Genomic DNA, 18,106 nt, shown 5'->3' with positions numbered 1-18,106 from the left:
AGTTTTGAAAAATCAGAGTTTAATCAAATTCTACATTGTAGAAAACATTTCGATCCAAACGTGCAGAACTACCTTAACCTAAAAATGTCTACTGCTTACAATTAAACACCAATTTGTTGTGATGGCTTTGATTTCTTTCTGAATGTTGAATTCCTATATATGTTAATGAATATCCACTGACCCTCATCCGAACATAATGCATAGTAGAGCATTTTATTGAATTCATTATTGTCTACCAAAATGTAGTACTGTCTACTACAAGAAGCAGGGAGCAGAATATATCCAAGCGGCAGCATGTAAGGAGTCTACCTATTGGTCAGACCTATATGCTTCGGTCAAACGGGCGTTTGCGTTTTATGACAGTCTATTATTAATTCGAGGGTATTTCACAAACTAGAATATTATTACAAAATGTAAATGAATTACAAATATTAAGATTTCATTTAAAATGTAGATTGTCCATTTCTGACTTTACATATTTCAGTTATTTCAGTTAATATTGTAAAGAATTCATAGACATTTATACCTGTCATAGTAAGCACACCCCTGAAATAATGTAATCTGCCAAAGCTGTGTGAAGTTGGATAAACAAATGACATACGACATTCGAAAATTATGAATGTCGTTCAGTACACAACATACGACATATGACATTCAAAATATTTGAATGTCGTCCAGGGTGCGACATACTATATTCGAAAATTTTGAATATCGTCCAGTGCGAGACATACGACATACGACATTCGAACTTTGACAAAAGAAAAAAGTTGAATGTCGTGAAAAAACGACATTGGACATACAACATTCGAACTTTGACAAAATAATCTGAATGTCGTTCAGTGCGCGACATACGTCGTATGACATTCGTAAAAAGTTGAATGTCATGAAAAAAACGACATTGGACATACGACATTCAAACTTTGACAAAAAATTTAATGTCTTTCAGTGCGTGACATACGACATTCGAAAAAAATTGAATTCGTGAAAAAACGACATTGGACATATGACATTTGAACTTTGACAAAAAAATTTGAATGTCGTTCAGTGTGCGACATACGACGTATGACATTCGTAAAAAGTTGAATGTCATGAAAAAAACGACATTGGACATATGACATTCAAACTTTGACAAAAAATTTAATGTCTTTCAGTGTGTGACATACGACATTTGAAAAAAGTTGAATGTCGTGAAAAAATGACATTGGACATACGACATTCGAACTTTGACAAAAAAATTTGAATGTTCAGTGCACGACATACGACATTCGAAAATTTTGAACTTCGTCCAGTGCGCGACATACGACATTCGAAATAAGTTGAATGTTGTGCAAAAAAATGACATTGGACATACGACATTCAAACTTTGAATACGACATACGAAAAAAAGTTTAATGTCGTGAAAAAACGACATTGGACATACGACATTCGAATTTTGACAGGCAATATTTGAATGTCATTCAATGTGCGACATACGACATTCGAAAAAGTTGAATTTTCGTGAAAAACACATTCGAATTTGACATTCAAACTTTGACAAATAAAATTTTTAATGTTCATTCAGTACGCGACTTTAAAACATTTGGGAATGTCGTCCAGTGGCGCGACATACGATTCGAAAATTTTAAAAAGTCTTCCCAAATTGTTTCACCCTACGATATAAGACTTTCAAAGTTTGGACCTATTAGACAGAAACTTCTATCATTGAATGTTTTTGCATTGTTACTTGTTGTATGGACCATCGACATTCGACACATGACATTAGAGCTTTTGCAAAATAAAAAAAATAATTAAAAAAACAACAACAACAACAACACAACTTGAATGTCATTCAGCGACATACGACATTCGAAATAAAACTTTAATGTTTTGCAACATGCGACTTGTAATTTACGACATTCGAACTTTTACATTTTGCTTTGAATATTGGTGACTGATTTCAATTTGATCAGTATTAAACTGGCACGATGTCAGGAAATAGTCGAGTACTGCGACATTCGTTGTTTTATTAATGTTGCCGGACGGATCGAACTGTGTACAGCTTATATAATAATTGTCTCTCATAGAAAGGTATTAAAGAGGAACAGCTATGGTTTCAGGTAACGACTTTGTTTTTTTCTGACAAAAATAGGTATAAGTAAAAACGTTAACAGTGATTTCTTATTTTCTGGTCTTAGGCAGAGTATTCTCAGTGTATATTACTTTTTGCCATAATGATTATTCAGTATAGATATATAAACTAAAATTTCTGAAGATGACATGAATTTTATTTGCTCCTTTATATTAAATTTCATTGTTTGATTCAGCGACAAAGTCTAATGTAATTAGATCCATGTTTTAATGTTCTCAATATATTCAAATATTTAAGCAACTATACGATATTGACGGTCATTTTGTGTTTTAAAAACGGCATATCAACAATAAATAATTTATCTTTAATATTGATTTTCCTGGAGTTTCATGAATAAGTATTTCATTCAGGTACATACATGTAAATTTTCTTTTGTCCCCTTGTTGCTATTTATTTCAAAACATATTGTTTGAAAATAATATCAAACATAAAAAAATATATTTAAAACAAATGCTCAAACATGGGTGCCATGATTTCAAAAAGCAAAAAAATGCACAAAAATAAACCTTATTTTTCTGAAAACAAGTATTTTACATCAACTAAGACTTTTACATACCACGCTTTGGTGAATATCAATCATCTCTATGGAAATAAATAACTTAAGGTATTAGAGCACTAATAGTAATGTTTACAAAATGGCCTTTGCTTGGTATATGCTAAAAGTTAACCGTATTTTGCACTATTTTGCAATTTTTGAACAACTTTTACCGTACCGTTTTTTTATAAATTTTGTATAACTTATGGTATCTCTTCAAGCTCAAGTAGAGACAAATTTCAAAGTGATAGCCACTATCCAAAACGTTTGCAGAGAACTCATTTTACCATTAATTTTAATAAAAGAAACATCAAACTATTGGTAAACAATTATAAAACACAAAATAAAAATGTCAATATCATTTTTTCTATGGTGCCTCAAGTAAACGGATTTTATGAGACAGAAGTCATACTTCAGCATTGAAAAAATAAGGTTGAATGCTGTGTTTCTGTTTTGAATTTTGCTTACTCCATTTCAAAATAACCTTAGAGCAGGCGTAAAACCTACCTAAATTTCTTCCAAAACGTATAATCTAAGAGTGAAAGCAAATTAGAGAACTTTCACCGTGTGTAACTCAATATTTTTAAAGATGTGTAACTCTACCCCTTCTGTTTAAGTAGTAAATTCACTTTGAACACCAAGAAATCGCTTATAAGATTCATATTTTTCCATTTTTGTACAAGAAATCAATAATAAGTCTTGAAAGAAGTAAAATCTTACTAGAAAAAAGGAAAATAAGCAAAAAAAAATTTTGGTCCCAGTAGGGTTTGAACCTACGCCCCCTAAGAATTGCAGTAAAAGTAGGTTTATGGTAGGAATTGAATACTCTTCAAAAAGGAGGTTCTCTATTAGTGATCTAATACCTTAAGGTAAGTTTTGTCCGTCTGTCTGATCTGAAAACTTTCTAAAGGGACCGTGTAACGCTTATCCTGGTTGTATTTTTTTACAAAATTAATCAATTTCATTTTATTCTAAAAAGCGTTAAAAGTAAGATATGAAACTAAAATTTCTTTCAATAAATAGTTACAAATACTGTCTAATCGAATATAAAAACAATTTGCTTCCCCGACGGGCACGCCACCGGGAACATTAGCTTAACTTTGCCATTTTTGGCCTTAAATATTACTTGTAAAATAAGAAAAAAGTGCTTATAAAATAGTAATTTTGGGTAATTAACTGCAAATAAAAACCTGTTCTGATAGAAAATGACAAAATCTGAAAGTTTGTGACAAAATTTGTTTGTCTGTTTGTACGTAATTCATTTCTTTTTCTAATGTTGTATGTCGCACACTGTACGACATTCAAATGTTTGAATGTCGTATGTTGTGCACTGGACTACATTCAAAATTTTTGAATGTCGTATGTCGTACCTCGCACACTGGACGACATTCAAAATTTTTTAATGCCATATGTCTATGTCACGTACTGAATGACATTCAAATTTTATTTGTCAAAGTTCGAATGTCGTATTTCATATGCCATTTGTTGCACGACATTCAAATTTTGCATGTCAAAAATCGAATGTCGTATGTCCAATGTCGTTTTTTCATGACATTAAACTTTTTCGAATGTCGTATGTTGCACACTGAACGACATTCTAATTTTTTTATCAAAGTTCGAATGTCGTATGTCCAATGTCGTTTTCTGCACGACATTCAACTTTTTTTGAATGTCGTATGTCATGTTGTGCACTGAACGACATTCAAATTTTGCATGTCAAAGTTCAAATGTCGAATGTCCAATGTCGTTTTTTTCACGATATTCAACTTTTTTTCGAATGTCGTATGTCGCACACTGGACAACATTCAAAATTTTCGAATGTCGTTTGTCGCACCCTGGATGACATTCAAATGTTTTGAATGTCGTATGTCGAGCACAGGACGACATTCAAAATTTTCGAATGTCGTATGTCGCACCCTGGACGACATTCAAATGTTTTGAATGTCGTATATTTTATGTCGAGCACAGGACGACATTCAAAATTTTTGAATGACGTATGTTGCGCAATGGATGACATTCAAAATTTTCGAATGTCGTATGTCATACATCACACACTGGACGACATTCAAACGTTATGAATGTCGTATGTCGCGTACTGAACGACATTCAAAATTTTCGAATGTCGTATGTCGCTTGTTTAGCCAACTTCACACAGCTATCTGCCAATGGGTATCTCAGAGGAAAATTTGCCATCCATTTCTGCGCTTACGTTATGGCCAAATCCACTAGTGTTTAAAGGGGTATTTTTAATGAACCAAACATAAAAAAGCTGTTCAAGCAACAGACTGCATAAAAAGATGTCTGCTTGCTACTACACCTCAACAAGCCAAGCCATTCCTTTTTAAAAGAAAAGTTTATTTTTGATTAACTCCCCTTATGGCTCCGACAGTGTAAGTTCATGTGCAGTATTGAAGGTAGTGCTTTTCTAACCATGTAATCATGCATAACATCTATTTGGACAGCTGTTTGATCTGTTTTTAACATAAAATTTAAAGCCTTATGGAACTTCAAAACTATTTACCATTTCACTGGTAATTGTTCTTCTTTTCTTTGAGATTCGCTCGAGTTATTTATATTTTCTGTCCGTAGTTGCATGGAGAAGTCAGTGGCTTGATTTTCTGTAGTACAACTGTCTTTAACAGTTATCTCTAGCACTGGTGCTGAAATGTCAACACTTGTTGCTACACTAGAGTCAATATCTGTCTCAGTTCCATCAGCAGATTTTTGTGAATTATAAGCTAGAAGTAGCTCCAGTAGTTCTTCTCTTATGGACTCCTTTTTCATACACTGAAAAGTAAATAACAAACTAGATGTTTTTCCACAGGACACAGGAGTTCCCCACTCCTGTCACTGTACATGGTTTCATTACTCTAGGTTAAATATATAAAGAACAGAATGAAAGATGAGGTAACAACACGTAACACACAGGGAGATTATAATGATTTATTTAATAAAACAACCGGGTTCAGTCCTATAAAGACCTTCTTCAAGTTTATGACAATTACAACAAGAGTGCCGCCAAGTGGGGCAATATACTCCCATCAGAGGATGGGAGCAAAATTTAAAGAACTTGACTGCTGAAGCCCAAAGGACAGGAACAACAAAGAGAAGAAAGTCAAAACAAAATTCTAAGTCCATAAAAAAATCCTTACCAGGTACGAGTATGTCAAAATACACCTAACAATTGGAGGTACCATTCATGTTGTACCACAGAAAAGTGGTCTCGGTTTTTCCCTATGTCCAATAATAAAAAAGTTTCAAAATAAGCTATTTATAGTAACATAAAAGGGAAGTAATTCAAAAACTTTTTATTGTAAGTGAACAAAAAAGGGATCTGCCAAATAAAAACAAGAGCACTGCAATGCAGAGCAATATATACAAAGCAAAGTCATATATGACCAATGACCCCTAAGTGTGACCTTGACCTTGAAGCGAGTCATCCTAAACATGCGCTCTGCACATCGTCTCGATGTGGTGATCATTTGAGCAAAGTTTCTTTGAATTTCTTCAAGTAGTTCAAGAGTTACAGAGCGGACACGAAAGAAACTGATATGAATTTTGATCCCTAAGTGTGACCTTGACCTTGAAGCGAGACATCCAAATCATGTGCTCTGCATGTCATCTCAGTGTGGTGAACAATTGTGTCAAATTTCTTTGAAATCCTTCAAGGGGTTCAAGAGTTACAGAGCGGACACGAAATTGCTAACGGACGGACGGACAGATGGACAGACGGACCATACATGTGATCTCCTGCCCGGGAGGGTCAAAATCCCGATTTTTTCACCTTGCCTCCAGTCTCCCAACCAAAACCATAATTCTCCCGCTTTTCAAAAAAACAAAAAAAAAAAACAAGAGGGCCAAGATGGCCCTAGGTCGCTCACCTAAGAAACACACCATAACAGTGTAAAACATGTTTGACCTAGTGATTTCATGGAAACAAATATTCTGACCAATTTTCATTAAGATTGGACCAAAAAATTGGTCTCTTGCGATAAAACAAGCATTTTCTTAGATATGACCTAGTTTTTGACCCTAGATGACCCATGTTCAAACTCGAACTAGATTTTATCAAGGCAATCATTCTGACAAAAATTCATGAAGATCAATTGAAAAATACAGCCTCTATCACATACACAAGTTTTTTCTTTGATTTGACCAAGTGACCTAGTTTTTGACCTCAGATGACCCATATTCAAATTCGACCTAGATTTCATTAAGGCAATCATCCTGACCAAATTTCATAAAATGAATTGAAAACAACAGTCTCTATCGCATACACAAGATTTTTCTTTAATTTGACCTAGTGACCTAGTTTTTGATCTCAGATAACCCATATTCAAACTCGACCTAGATTTCATCAAGGCAATCACTCTGATCAAATTTCATGAAGATCAACTTAAAACTACATCCTCTATTGCATACACAATGTTTTTCTTCGATTTGACCTAGTGACCTAGTTTTTGACCCCAGATGACCCATTTTCGAACTCGGCCTAGATTTTATAAAGGTAATCATTCTGGCTAAATTTCATGAAGATCAGTTGAAAAATACAGCCTCTATCGCATACACAAGGTTTTTCCTTGATTTGACCTAGTGACCTAGTTTTTGAACCCAGATGACCCATTTTCGAACTCGGCCTAGATTTCATCAATGGTTATCATTCTGACCAAAATTCATGACGATCAATTGAAAAATACCGCCTCTATCGCATACACAAGGTTTTTCTTTGATTTGACCTAGTGACCTAGTTTTTGACCCGAGATGACCCATTTTCCAACTCGGCCTAGATTTCATCAATGCAATCATTCTGACCAATATTCATGAAGATCAATTGAAAAATACAGCCTCTATCGCATACACAAGGTTTTTCTTTGATTTGACCTAGTGACCTAGTTTTTGACCCGAGATGACCCATTTTCAAACTAGGCCTAGATTTCATCAAGGTTATCATTCTGACCAATATTCATGAAGAATAATTGAAAAATACAGCCTCTATCGCATACACAAGGTTTTTCTTTGATTTGACCTAGTGACCTAGTTTTTGACCCGAGATGACCCATTTTCAAACTCGGCCTAGATTTCATCAATGCAATCATTCTGACCAATATTCATGAAGATCAATTGAAAAATACAGCCTCTATCGCATACACAAGGTTTTTCTTTGATTTGACCTAGTGACCTAGTTTTTGACCCGAGATGACCCATTTTCAAACTAGGCCTAGATTTCATCAAGGTTATCATTCTGACCAATATTCATGAAGAATAATTGAAAAATACAGCCTCTATCGCATACACAGGGTTTTTCTTTGATTTGACCTAGTGACCTAGTTTTTGATCCGAGATGACCCATTTTCGAACTCGGCCTAGATTTCATCAAGGCAATCATTCTGACCAATATTCATGAAGATCAATTGAAAAATACAGCCTCTATCGCATACACAAGGTTTTTCTTTGATTTGACCTAGTGACCTAGTTTTTGACCTGAGATGACCCATTTTCAAACTCGGCCTAGATTTCATCAAGGTTATCATTCTGACCAATATTCATGAAGATTAATGAAAAATACAGCCTCTATTGCATACACAAGGTTTTTCTTTGATTTGACCTAAAGACCTAGTTTTTGACCCCAGATGACCCATTTTCGAACTCGGCCTAGATTTCATAAAGGTAATCATTCTGTCCAAGTTTCATGAAGATCAGTTGAAAAATACAGCCTCTATCGCATACACAAGCTAAATGTTGACAGACAGACGACGAACGCCGGACATCGAGCAATCAGAAAAACTCACCAGAGCATTGCTCAGGTCAGCTAAAAAAAACAAGCTCACCAGAGTTGATCTGGCCTACTGACCTTGTTTTTTACCCTACACAAGCCAGTTTCGAACTTAACCTAGAGATCATTAAGACAAACATTCTGACCAAGTTTCATAAAGATTGAGTCACAACTGTCGCCTTTAGACCATAAATGACCAAGATTAAAACTTGACCTAGACATCATCAAGACAAACAACCTGCCCATATTTCTTAAAGATTGGGTCACAACTTTGGTCTCTAGAGTGTTCACAAGCTTTTCCTTTGATTTGCCTGGATGACCTAGTTTTTGACCCCACATGACCCAGATTCGAACTTGACCTGTAGATAATCAAGACAAACATTCTGACTAATTCTAAGGAGTTTCAAACTTGAACTGTGATCTCTAGAGTGTTGACAAGATTTTCCTTTTATCTGGCCTAGTGACCTAGTTTTTGACCCCACATGACCCAGTTTCAAATCTGACCTAGAAATCATTAAGACAAACATTCTGACCCAGTTTCAAAAAGATTGAGTCACAACTGTAGCCTCTAAAGTATTCACAAGCGTTTCCTTTGATTTGACCCGGTGACCTTGTTTTTGACCCCAATGACCCAGATTTGAACTTGACCTAGAAATCATTAAGACATACATTCTGACCAAGTTTCATAAAGATTGGGTCACAAATGTGGCCTCTAGAGTGTTCACAAGCTTTTCATTTGATCTGGCCTACTGACCTGGTTTTTGACCCCACATGACCCAGTTTCAAACTTGACCTAGAGATCATCAAGACAAACATTCTGACCAAGATTCATAAAGATTGGGTCACAAATATAGCCTCTAGAGTGTTCACAAGCTTTTCCTTTGATCTGGCCTACTGACCTAGTTTTTAATCCCACATGACCCAGTTTCAAATCTGACCTAGAGATCATCAAGACAAACATTCTGACCAAGTTTCATAAAGATGGGTCACAAATGTGGCCTCTAGAGTGTTCACAAGCTTTTCCTTAGATCTGGCCTACTGACCTAGTTTTTGAACGAACACGACCCAGTTTCAAACTTGGCCTAGAGATCATCAAGACTAACATCCTGACCAAGTTTCATAAAGATTGGGTCACAAATGTGACCTCTAGAGTGTTCAAAAGGCAAATGTTGACGGACGACGGATGACGCACTGACGCACGACTGACGCCGATGGACGCCGGACAATGACCAGTCACAATAGCTCACCTTGAGCACTTTGTGCTCTGGTGAGCTAAAAAAAAAATGACTGGGTTGATAATTACTGAGGAGTGCCAAACATGTTTACACAGTAAATTAAAGTGTCACCGACTGTTGAGTATTATACATGTTTGACACACATGGAGAAAAGAGTTGTTTTTCACAGGTGAATTTTGATAATATGATTAATTGTTTGTTTCGATAAGGGATTAGACAAGCAGGGCCTTTTCCACCTGTCTCACGGGGCCGAATATCGGCCTATTCTCAATGCCAATTAGGCTCCATTTTAACCAGTTTGAAGCAAAAAATTCCCAGTCATAAGAAATAATTCCCAGCTGAAATGAATTTTTAATTATTCAAAGAAAAGTTTTGTTCGGTAATAAAATCCATGTTATTTCCCTGTATGCAGTTGCGCCATTCTCTTCCAATGTTTACCAAATTAATTTGCTACTAAAATCAGGCTTATTTCATTGAAAATTGGATGAACACACTCGACGATTTGATAACACCAATCTACATTATTTTGGTAAGGGTAAATACATGTCGATGCATTTTCATGTCAAAATCATTAGTGATCAGTATTTTTATACGAAAGTGGGTGGGGTAAGGAATTTACATAATTTATGAGTTGTGTTTAGACCAATTTAGAGCTTCGTTTTTTTTCCAGTCCTCAAGTAGAATAATGTTAATGCATTTTCACCACCATTTCAGACCTAAATTGATACTTTGTTTCTACAAATTTAATCCGTTAAGAAAGTTAAAAGTTAGAACAAGAGGGAGCTTCTGTAAGAGTACATGTACCTACCCAACAGAGTAGGCTCGGGAGACAGCAAACAAAGACTTTTTTAAATGTGGCCCGGAACCGGCTACCTAGCCACTGCCTAAAAAAAAAGAAACTTTCACTTTTCTTGTCTTATTTGAATATGTAAAACGGTTAGTAACTCCCTTATAATATGACCCTATACCCTTTTAATATCTAAGTGTTATTAATAATAAGATTTAAATGAGAATTATGGTTATCGACTATTCAAAATGTTTTTTTAAATAATACAATTAATATTAATAAAAAACATTAACAATAAGAACAAAATGATGATTATAAAAATAATAATTATAATTAATATTAGATTTCTATCAATATTACCATCTATTATTATTAATAATAATTGTAAATAATATTTTGAATATTTTATAAATCATAATTCTCATTTAAATCTTGGTCTTGAAATATAGCACAAAATCAGTGACATAAAAACATTTTCAGTTCACTAAACCATCCTGTTATTAATAAAACCCGGCCCGGACCGGACCATCCCAAACGACGGAAATAGCCGATTCCTATAGTACGAAAAGCACCGGAAACTTACGTACGGAAGGCTAATATAATTACGAATGATATCGTGTCAATATCATCTTACAATCTGTCCCTTATATATTTAGAAGATAAAGTCATTTGTTTAAATTTATATTGAAAGCTTGACCAATAGGCAATACATGTATTTCTAATTTAACTGGCACTAATTAAGATCACATATTTCACTTGCTAAAATATTGTAGGACCGCTTTTATTTATATTTTCCTTTTTCCCCTCACTATTTTGTGAAGGTGGGGAATATCGTCTAAAATATATAAGATCTACGATGCATATAATCTTAAAATGAGCATTTTATGTGAAATGAAGGGCAGTGCATGCAAGCTGCATGTCTTCAAAGCTTCAGATTTTTACGGTCCCATACTTTCAGATTCACTAATCTTCAGAATTGTCGCATATTTCACATCAAATTGGAATAATACAGAATTTTAAGACACTGTTTCCAAAGAAAGTATAGCGGATGAGACGAAAGTAGAAAGTGCATTAAGTATTATTATTACAATTTTGTATCTGTATGAGTCCGAATATACATAATAAAGCACTGAATGTTTTGCTGAGATACATTTTTTCTGTGTTTTATAATTCTTTTACTTTATGTAGGTATTTGTTTTCAAATCACTGTCAATTGCATGATACTTAATATGCCATGCCCCACTCATTACATCATCGAAAAAGCTGTTGAAAACGTGCGTTGAACTCCGATAGAGTTTTATAACTACAGTCGAACTTCGATGGCTCGAACTCGAGGGTCCCGTTGAAATAAGTTTGAGTTTTCCGTCGTTCGAGCCATCCAAATGGTGGCCATTTTGAATTTGGGAATTCGAGGGCATGATTTGTTACAAACCTTACATCGTAATATCTTGTCATATTGTACCTACATATGTGTTTTTTGTAAAAACAAACGCTGAAATAGTCTTTATTATTTATTTTCAAACATGACATTGATACGAAAAAAACATATATTTTGTTTCTAAAGTTTTTGGATCTTATTTTCGTTTTGTTCCTTGCTTTCCAGTAGCCGACTTAGCTATCCCCCTGTTTCCGGGTCCTTTACTAAGTTATTCAGCCATGCTAAAGCAGTATGAAAGTTAACATCGTATCTCCCGTTTTTATGCAGACAAAATAAAGACAGACATTGCTCAATTATTTTATTCGTATTAATCAAAGCCCATTAAAGCATTGCAGTGAACGAAATTCACTTAGTTTAATTTGTTTGTCGTATACCGACGCTAATTACATAGGCGTGTGAAAATTACGCACGCGCCGGTTAAAGGGGAAGTTTGGCGAATGTCAGGCAGAGGAGTGAAAATCTTTGTAAACACAAGCCATTCCGGCGACAAATAGGCTGTTCGACTGAATAGGTGTAATTATCACTGTAATTGAGCCGAAGGGACCACCAAATGAGTTCGAGAGTTCGAATTTTCGAAGTTCGAGCGATCCGAGGTAGAGCTATATAGAATAAAGAAGGAATAAATTCGGGACCGGGCGAAGAGTTTGAGTGATCCTGGGTGTTCGAAAGATCCGAGTTCGAGCCATTGAAGTTCAACTGTATGTGTTGCAGCCATAATTATTACAGATGGATGAGACTATTTTAAAATGCTGATTCAAATGATCTTCAGTTATTATAAACTTATCTACAAACTCATTCATTATTTCGTCCTTCACTGAAATAAAATGACCCTTTTTTTTCACCATGGGAAAATCAAATAAATATCCATTAGAAATTAATTGTTTTCACCATATTCCTTGAAATTACTTTCCAAAATCAATTTTGTACTGCTAATTCAATGAATTCGTTGACATTACTCGACAATCAAACATATATTTATAATCTATATATTTTTTATGTGTAGTCTACAGAAACGATTGGCACATGTTTCTTATGCCGCGAAAAAATCTAATCATTGATCATTCAGATGTTTCAGTATTACTTTCATAGGGTTCCTTTGTGTGTTGGTTGTCTTTTTTAGTTTTTTTTTTTTTCGTGGTCCAGTGGTCCAAAAGGGGCCATAATTCTTGCAAAAAGCAGGATGGAGTTATGTTTCTTGCTGTTCAGCGTCAGCTTTTGATGGTGAACACGTGTTGCAACTTTTGAAGCAATAGCTTTGATAGTTTAGGAGAAAAGCTGACCTAAACACAAAACTTAACCAGACAACACCAACACCAACGCCAATGCCTATCAAGTCATGACAATAACTCATTATTTCTTTTTTAAAAGTCAGATCAGCTAAAAACTAAAATTATCATATAATTTTAGATTATTTTTCTCCTACCCCCATTTTCACACGCAGTTATTGTACATCATTTTTTTTACCAAAAAGCAAACTGTTTGTATTTAAGGGAAAATAAATTTCATTTTAAGTGTATTCTAATTTTATATGTCATTTTCCGATTCCATTCCTATTCCGGTTACACGTGTAAACCTGAATGCATGTTACACACAAACTGAAAGCGAAACGAAAAATTGAAACTTCTTATTAAACATTTTACTGCTCGTTCTCCTCTAAATAGATATTTTTAATTGTCTGCAAAATGTTCCTGAAATGGTTTTACAATAAAATAAAACAAGAGGGCCATGAAGGCCCTGTATCGCTCACCTGATCTACTGACCTAAAGATCATCAAGATTAACATTCTGACCAAGTTTCATTAAGATATGGTCATAAACGTGGCCTCTAAAGTGTTAACTAGCTTTTCCTTTGATTTGACCCGGTGACCTAGGTTTTGACCCTACATGACACATATATGAACTTGACCTAAAGATCATCAAGATTAACATTCTGACTAAGTTTCATGAAGATACAGTCATAAATGTGGCTTCTACAGTGTTAACAAGCTTTTCCTTTGATTTGACCTGGTGACCTACTTTTTGATCTCAGATGACAAAATATCAAAGTCGTCCAACATTGTATTGAGGGTAACATTCTGACCAAGTTTCATTAAGATTGGGCCAAAATTGTGACCTCTCGACTATTAACAAGCTTTTCCTTTTATTTGACCTAGTGACCTAGTTTTTGACCCCACCTGACCCAGATTTGAAAGTGACCTATAGATCATCAAGATTAACATTCTGACCAAGTTTCATTAAGATATATGTTCATAAATGTGGCCTCTACACTACAGTGAAAACTAGCTTTTCCTTTGATTTGACCTGGTGACCTACTTTTTAATCCTACATGACCCTGATTCTAACTGGACCTTGAGATCATCAAGATTAACATTCTGACCAAGCTTCATGAAGATACAGTCATAAATGTGGCCTCTACAAAAATATTTAACATTATTTTGTTTAATCTTTGATATCTTTTTTCTGCCAGTTCGAATCCTCGTGATTTATTTGGTGTTCCTCGGTTATTTTACGTTCCAAAAGAAAATGTAACAAATAGGATGAATGTTGTTATCTGTGCTAAACCATTTAGATACAAGTTTTAGGTGAATTCTGATGCAGTGTTCTTATTTCATTTTCAACAAAATTTGAAATGTAAATGACCCTAAATCTCTAGAAAAACCGTACCCCTAGAAAACCTCTAACAGGATTGTCTAGAGGAACGGATCGTGGAAAATTTTTTTTTTAATGATAATTAACCTTAGTGTATTTATGTTTTCCACACATTTGGTAGCCATTACGAGATACAAGGGATGTTTTCACAAACAGTTTATGCCCTTTTCTCGTTATTCCGAGCCCCTTAACCGGTATTTCAGTGCTGGTCAGTAACAGCTTTAAGTTTCAAAAGTGTTTTTGCTATAGTTTGATACTCCAACATCTAAACTTAAAAAATCCCCACGAAGAAAAATTCTAAAGATTGTCGTAAATGAATAATCCAGGCTTTCACATGATGACCCTAACCCTCTGAAACAGCCAGATTCTTTCTCGTTGAACCGAGACTTGCAATCATTAGTACTAGCTCTGAAAAAATAAGGCTTTTTTTTGAAAAAGTTCTTTTTTAAAATTAAAAACAGATACATTATAGTGTTTGCGGACAAAAAAGTTTTAAAATATGTGGTTTCTGTTTTCTGTAAGAAGGTTATATATTACCCCAGTGATTTTAGATAAGCAAATTTTGTGCCAAAATTTTCTGTTGTGTATATTTCTATTTTAATGCAAGTAATACTATTTTCTTTTTATTTTTGTTTAATTGTCTTATGATTTGCCACAACATACATAAAATTTAGAAACAGGAAATAGCTGCAAGTGCAAATTTTCCAAAGGCTCGGATCAATGAGAAGGCTCGGAATTACGAGAAAGAGGCATATTTTACTTAATGTTGGTTAATTGATTATTAAACAATCAGTTCTGTGCCAATTATCATTACATTTTGTTAAATAACAAAATAAGTAGGTGCATATTATTATGCCTAATTTATTTATTATTTTTTTTTTTGCTGATATTCAAATAGAATTCATTTAACATATATGGCTCATTTTCTGTCCAGTTTGCCAGAAACCTACATATTGTACAACAAACTAATTGGCACAGAACAGTGTATTCATTTGGACTTCCTCGGTTATTTAGGTTTTGAAAGAGACGGTAAATAAACGGGACATATCATAGCTATGGTATCTGTAAACCATTTAGATCCAAGTTTTAAGTGAACTCTGGTTAAGTATTATGTGTAATTTCATTTTCAATATAATTTAAGATATAAATAACCATACATCTCTAAAAAAGGAGATACCCATAGAAAACCCCTAACAGGCTTGTCTAGAGGTATGGATCCGTACCTCTAGACTCAGACTCTAGAGGTACGGATCCGTACCCCTAGACACTTCCTATCCGAATACTGTACAATTTAACAATTTATCTGTGACGTCTTATTAGTGAAAACTTTAGCAATGACAATGATGCCAATACCTTTGAAACTTCTTCATCTGTAAGGACACGTTCTATCTCTTCTAAATGTTCGATTTGTCTCAATTTTTTTCTTAATTTTCTTATGTTCGAGTACGACGTATCCATCTTGATCTTTATCAATAGAAGCTTGGACTACAGTAATTGAATTTTACAGGATGTAAACAACTCCCATGTAAACTTTCTTTCAGATGTTGTAAAAGTTGTATAGTATCCTGAAAAGAGAGCGTATAACTCGAAGATGTTTCGAAGAAAAGGTAAACAGGGTTCATTTTTATATCTTTTACTTCCACGGGGTTATCCCCAAGGCAGTGGCTACGATTACGGTGCCTCCGATTCTAGGAGTAGGATTACGGAAGTTCCCTATTCCTAGACAACCCTATGAGGATAGGCTAGGATTACGGAAGTATTTAAGAGGCATCAAATATATGTTAGGATATGCATAAATGATGTTGTAAATTTACTTACATGTATTTCACTTTTTATGTGCTTACCTCTATCACTATGATGTAATATATGTCTCTCAAATTTAATTTTTAGGTTTGATACTCGGGTTTTAATCTGAAGAACTTAATTAGGTATTTCAATCACCTTGACTCCTATTGTCAACAAAGCTTTTAAAGTGGAAAGTGTCTTTAGCTTGGCATTATTCCGTTATTTGGTCCGTGGACCAGTAACTTCCGGGTCTTATTTTCTTGAAATAATCTAACTTTCTTGAAATTATTTATCGGTGTTTCTCACCGGTAATGGCGGTATATTTCATGGAGGTCAAAAAATAGTCCATCCTATGAAAAAAAGTGACCTACAAAATATAGGAGGCGAGAGTTGAAAGTGCTGTAGTTTTTTGTATAACAACAACTTATATGGTAACACATCTGCATGACATTTTTGAAATGAAAAGTCTTTATCTAAAAAAGTCATTGCAATACCTAACTTAATTTTAATATGTCTTAATGATGCTTTTATTTACAGTTTGTTTGTTTATATGTTTTATATGTTTATGTCGGATACAAGCTTTAAGCTTATGTTGTAACTTTTATCTATAACCTGGAGCAATGATTTCTATCTTCTTCCCAGCTATAACCAACGTTAAATAAATATTATCTTATAAATAGTGATTTTTCATGCCTGCCATATGATTTCGTGTTATCGATCCGCCATCATGTTTGGGTTAGAAAACCCAACTTAGATTTAATATCGGAATAATGCATCAAGATACACCCGTATACGATTTTTTTTTCAAAACAATACTATTTTTCGACATATAAATGTGGAATTATATTCTCAATAACGGCTCAACATGATTTTAATAAATAATACAAACTTTTAATTTTACGATCTGTTTTGCTTCCGCGCAGAATAGGACGAAATCAACACTTGCATAGGATTTTCTTTTCAAAACCATGCTAAATATAAATATTTTTTCTTGAAACTTGACATGGACACATAGAAATATATTCCTAATAAAAGCTCAAAAGGATTTTTAAAAATTTTGATTTTTAAAAATATTCCTTAGTTTACATTTTATGTCTAGATTTCGCTCATTTGGTTAGATTTCGCTATTCAGTCATACCCATTCTTTTTTATAAAGGGAGACTTTTCGGAAATTTCAAAATGTCAAAAAATCAATACAAGTAGGGGGGTTATGCCTTTAGAGTATCAGTAAGTTGATTTCTAACATCACTGACCATGTTTAAAGCATGAAAAGTGCAGTTTTGCAACTTTTTGTCAAAAAGTTGAAAAAAATATTCTCCAAGGCCATAAAAACATTTAGGGTCGGGCCAAAAATTTAGGGTAGGTCGGGATACCGGAAACAAACAATTTTTTTTTACGCCTTGTGTTCGTAGTAGCAACGGAAGTTGGTATTAATGCAGACTCTCCAGTTCTGCGCATGTACATGCATCAAGCCAACACAAATAGTCTTTAATAACATACGATATGGTTATAGTCGACACGTAAAACAAAAAAGATGTGGTTGCCTGTGATATGTTTTATGTGTATATGATCTATGTTAAATGGCAGTTAAATACGCATTTATAAAGAGTTCAAGTGTATTTTAGTAGGTCTTTTCTTCTATATAGCTTAATATTAAGGAAGCATTAATAGATGTAAAATGGCCGATCGATAACACAAAATAATACGACAGGCATGAAAAATCGCTATGTTAAGTGAAATTTACTTTACAGCGTCATTTATGCATGTCCTTACATAT

At 34.2% G+C, this 18,106-nt stretch overlaps 2 protein-coding genes across 11 annotated transcripts in view; one reads left to right on the top strand and one right to left on the bottom strand.

Moving 5' to 3' along the window:
* LOC123527419 (uncharacterized) overlaps positions 1-16,150 on the bottom strand; it is a 176,033-nt gene extending 159,883 nt beyond the window's left edge. Inside the window, exons 1-2 of one of the 3 annotated variants that reach the window (XM_045306860.2) lie at positions 15,898-16,150; positions 5,185-5,450 (exon numbers count right to left, since the gene is read on the bottom strand). In XM_045306860.2, the coding sequence (XP_045162795.2) occupies positions 5,185-5,450; positions 15,898-16,002 (371 nt within the window). In that variant the 5' untranslated portion in view covers positions 16,003-16,150. The remainder of the gene's footprint in view (positions 1-5,184; positions 5,451-15,897) is intronic. The other 2 variants (XM_053523311.1, XM_045306859.2) reach the window with 2 other exon arrangements.
* The window catches only part of LOC123527417 (uncharacterized), a 265,494-nt gene continuing 263,410 nt past the window's right edge, over positions 16,023-18,106 (top strand). For 7 of the 8 annotated variants that reach the window (XR_006681734.2, XM_045306853.2, XM_045306848.2 and 4 more), the window contains exon 1: positions 16,023-16,151. Coding sequence is in view for 6 of the 8 variants with exons in the window: in XM_045306853.2 (XP_045162788.2) it covers positions 16,136-16,151 (16 nt within the window). In the remaining 2 variants the exon portion in view is untranslated. The remainder of the gene's footprint in view (positions 16,152-18,106) is intronic. The other variant, XM_045306850.2, reaches the window with a different exon arrangement.

The sequence above is a fragment of the Mercenaria mercenaria genome, chromosome 14 (genome assembly GCF_021730395.1).
Source record: "Mercenaria mercenaria strain notata chromosome 14, MADL_Memer_1, whole genome shotgun sequence".
Lineage (NCBI taxonomy): Eukaryota > Metazoa > Mollusca > Bivalvia > Venerida > Veneridae > Mercenaria > Mercenaria mercenaria.
This window is presented reverse-complemented; position numbering and strand designations above follow the sequence as displayed.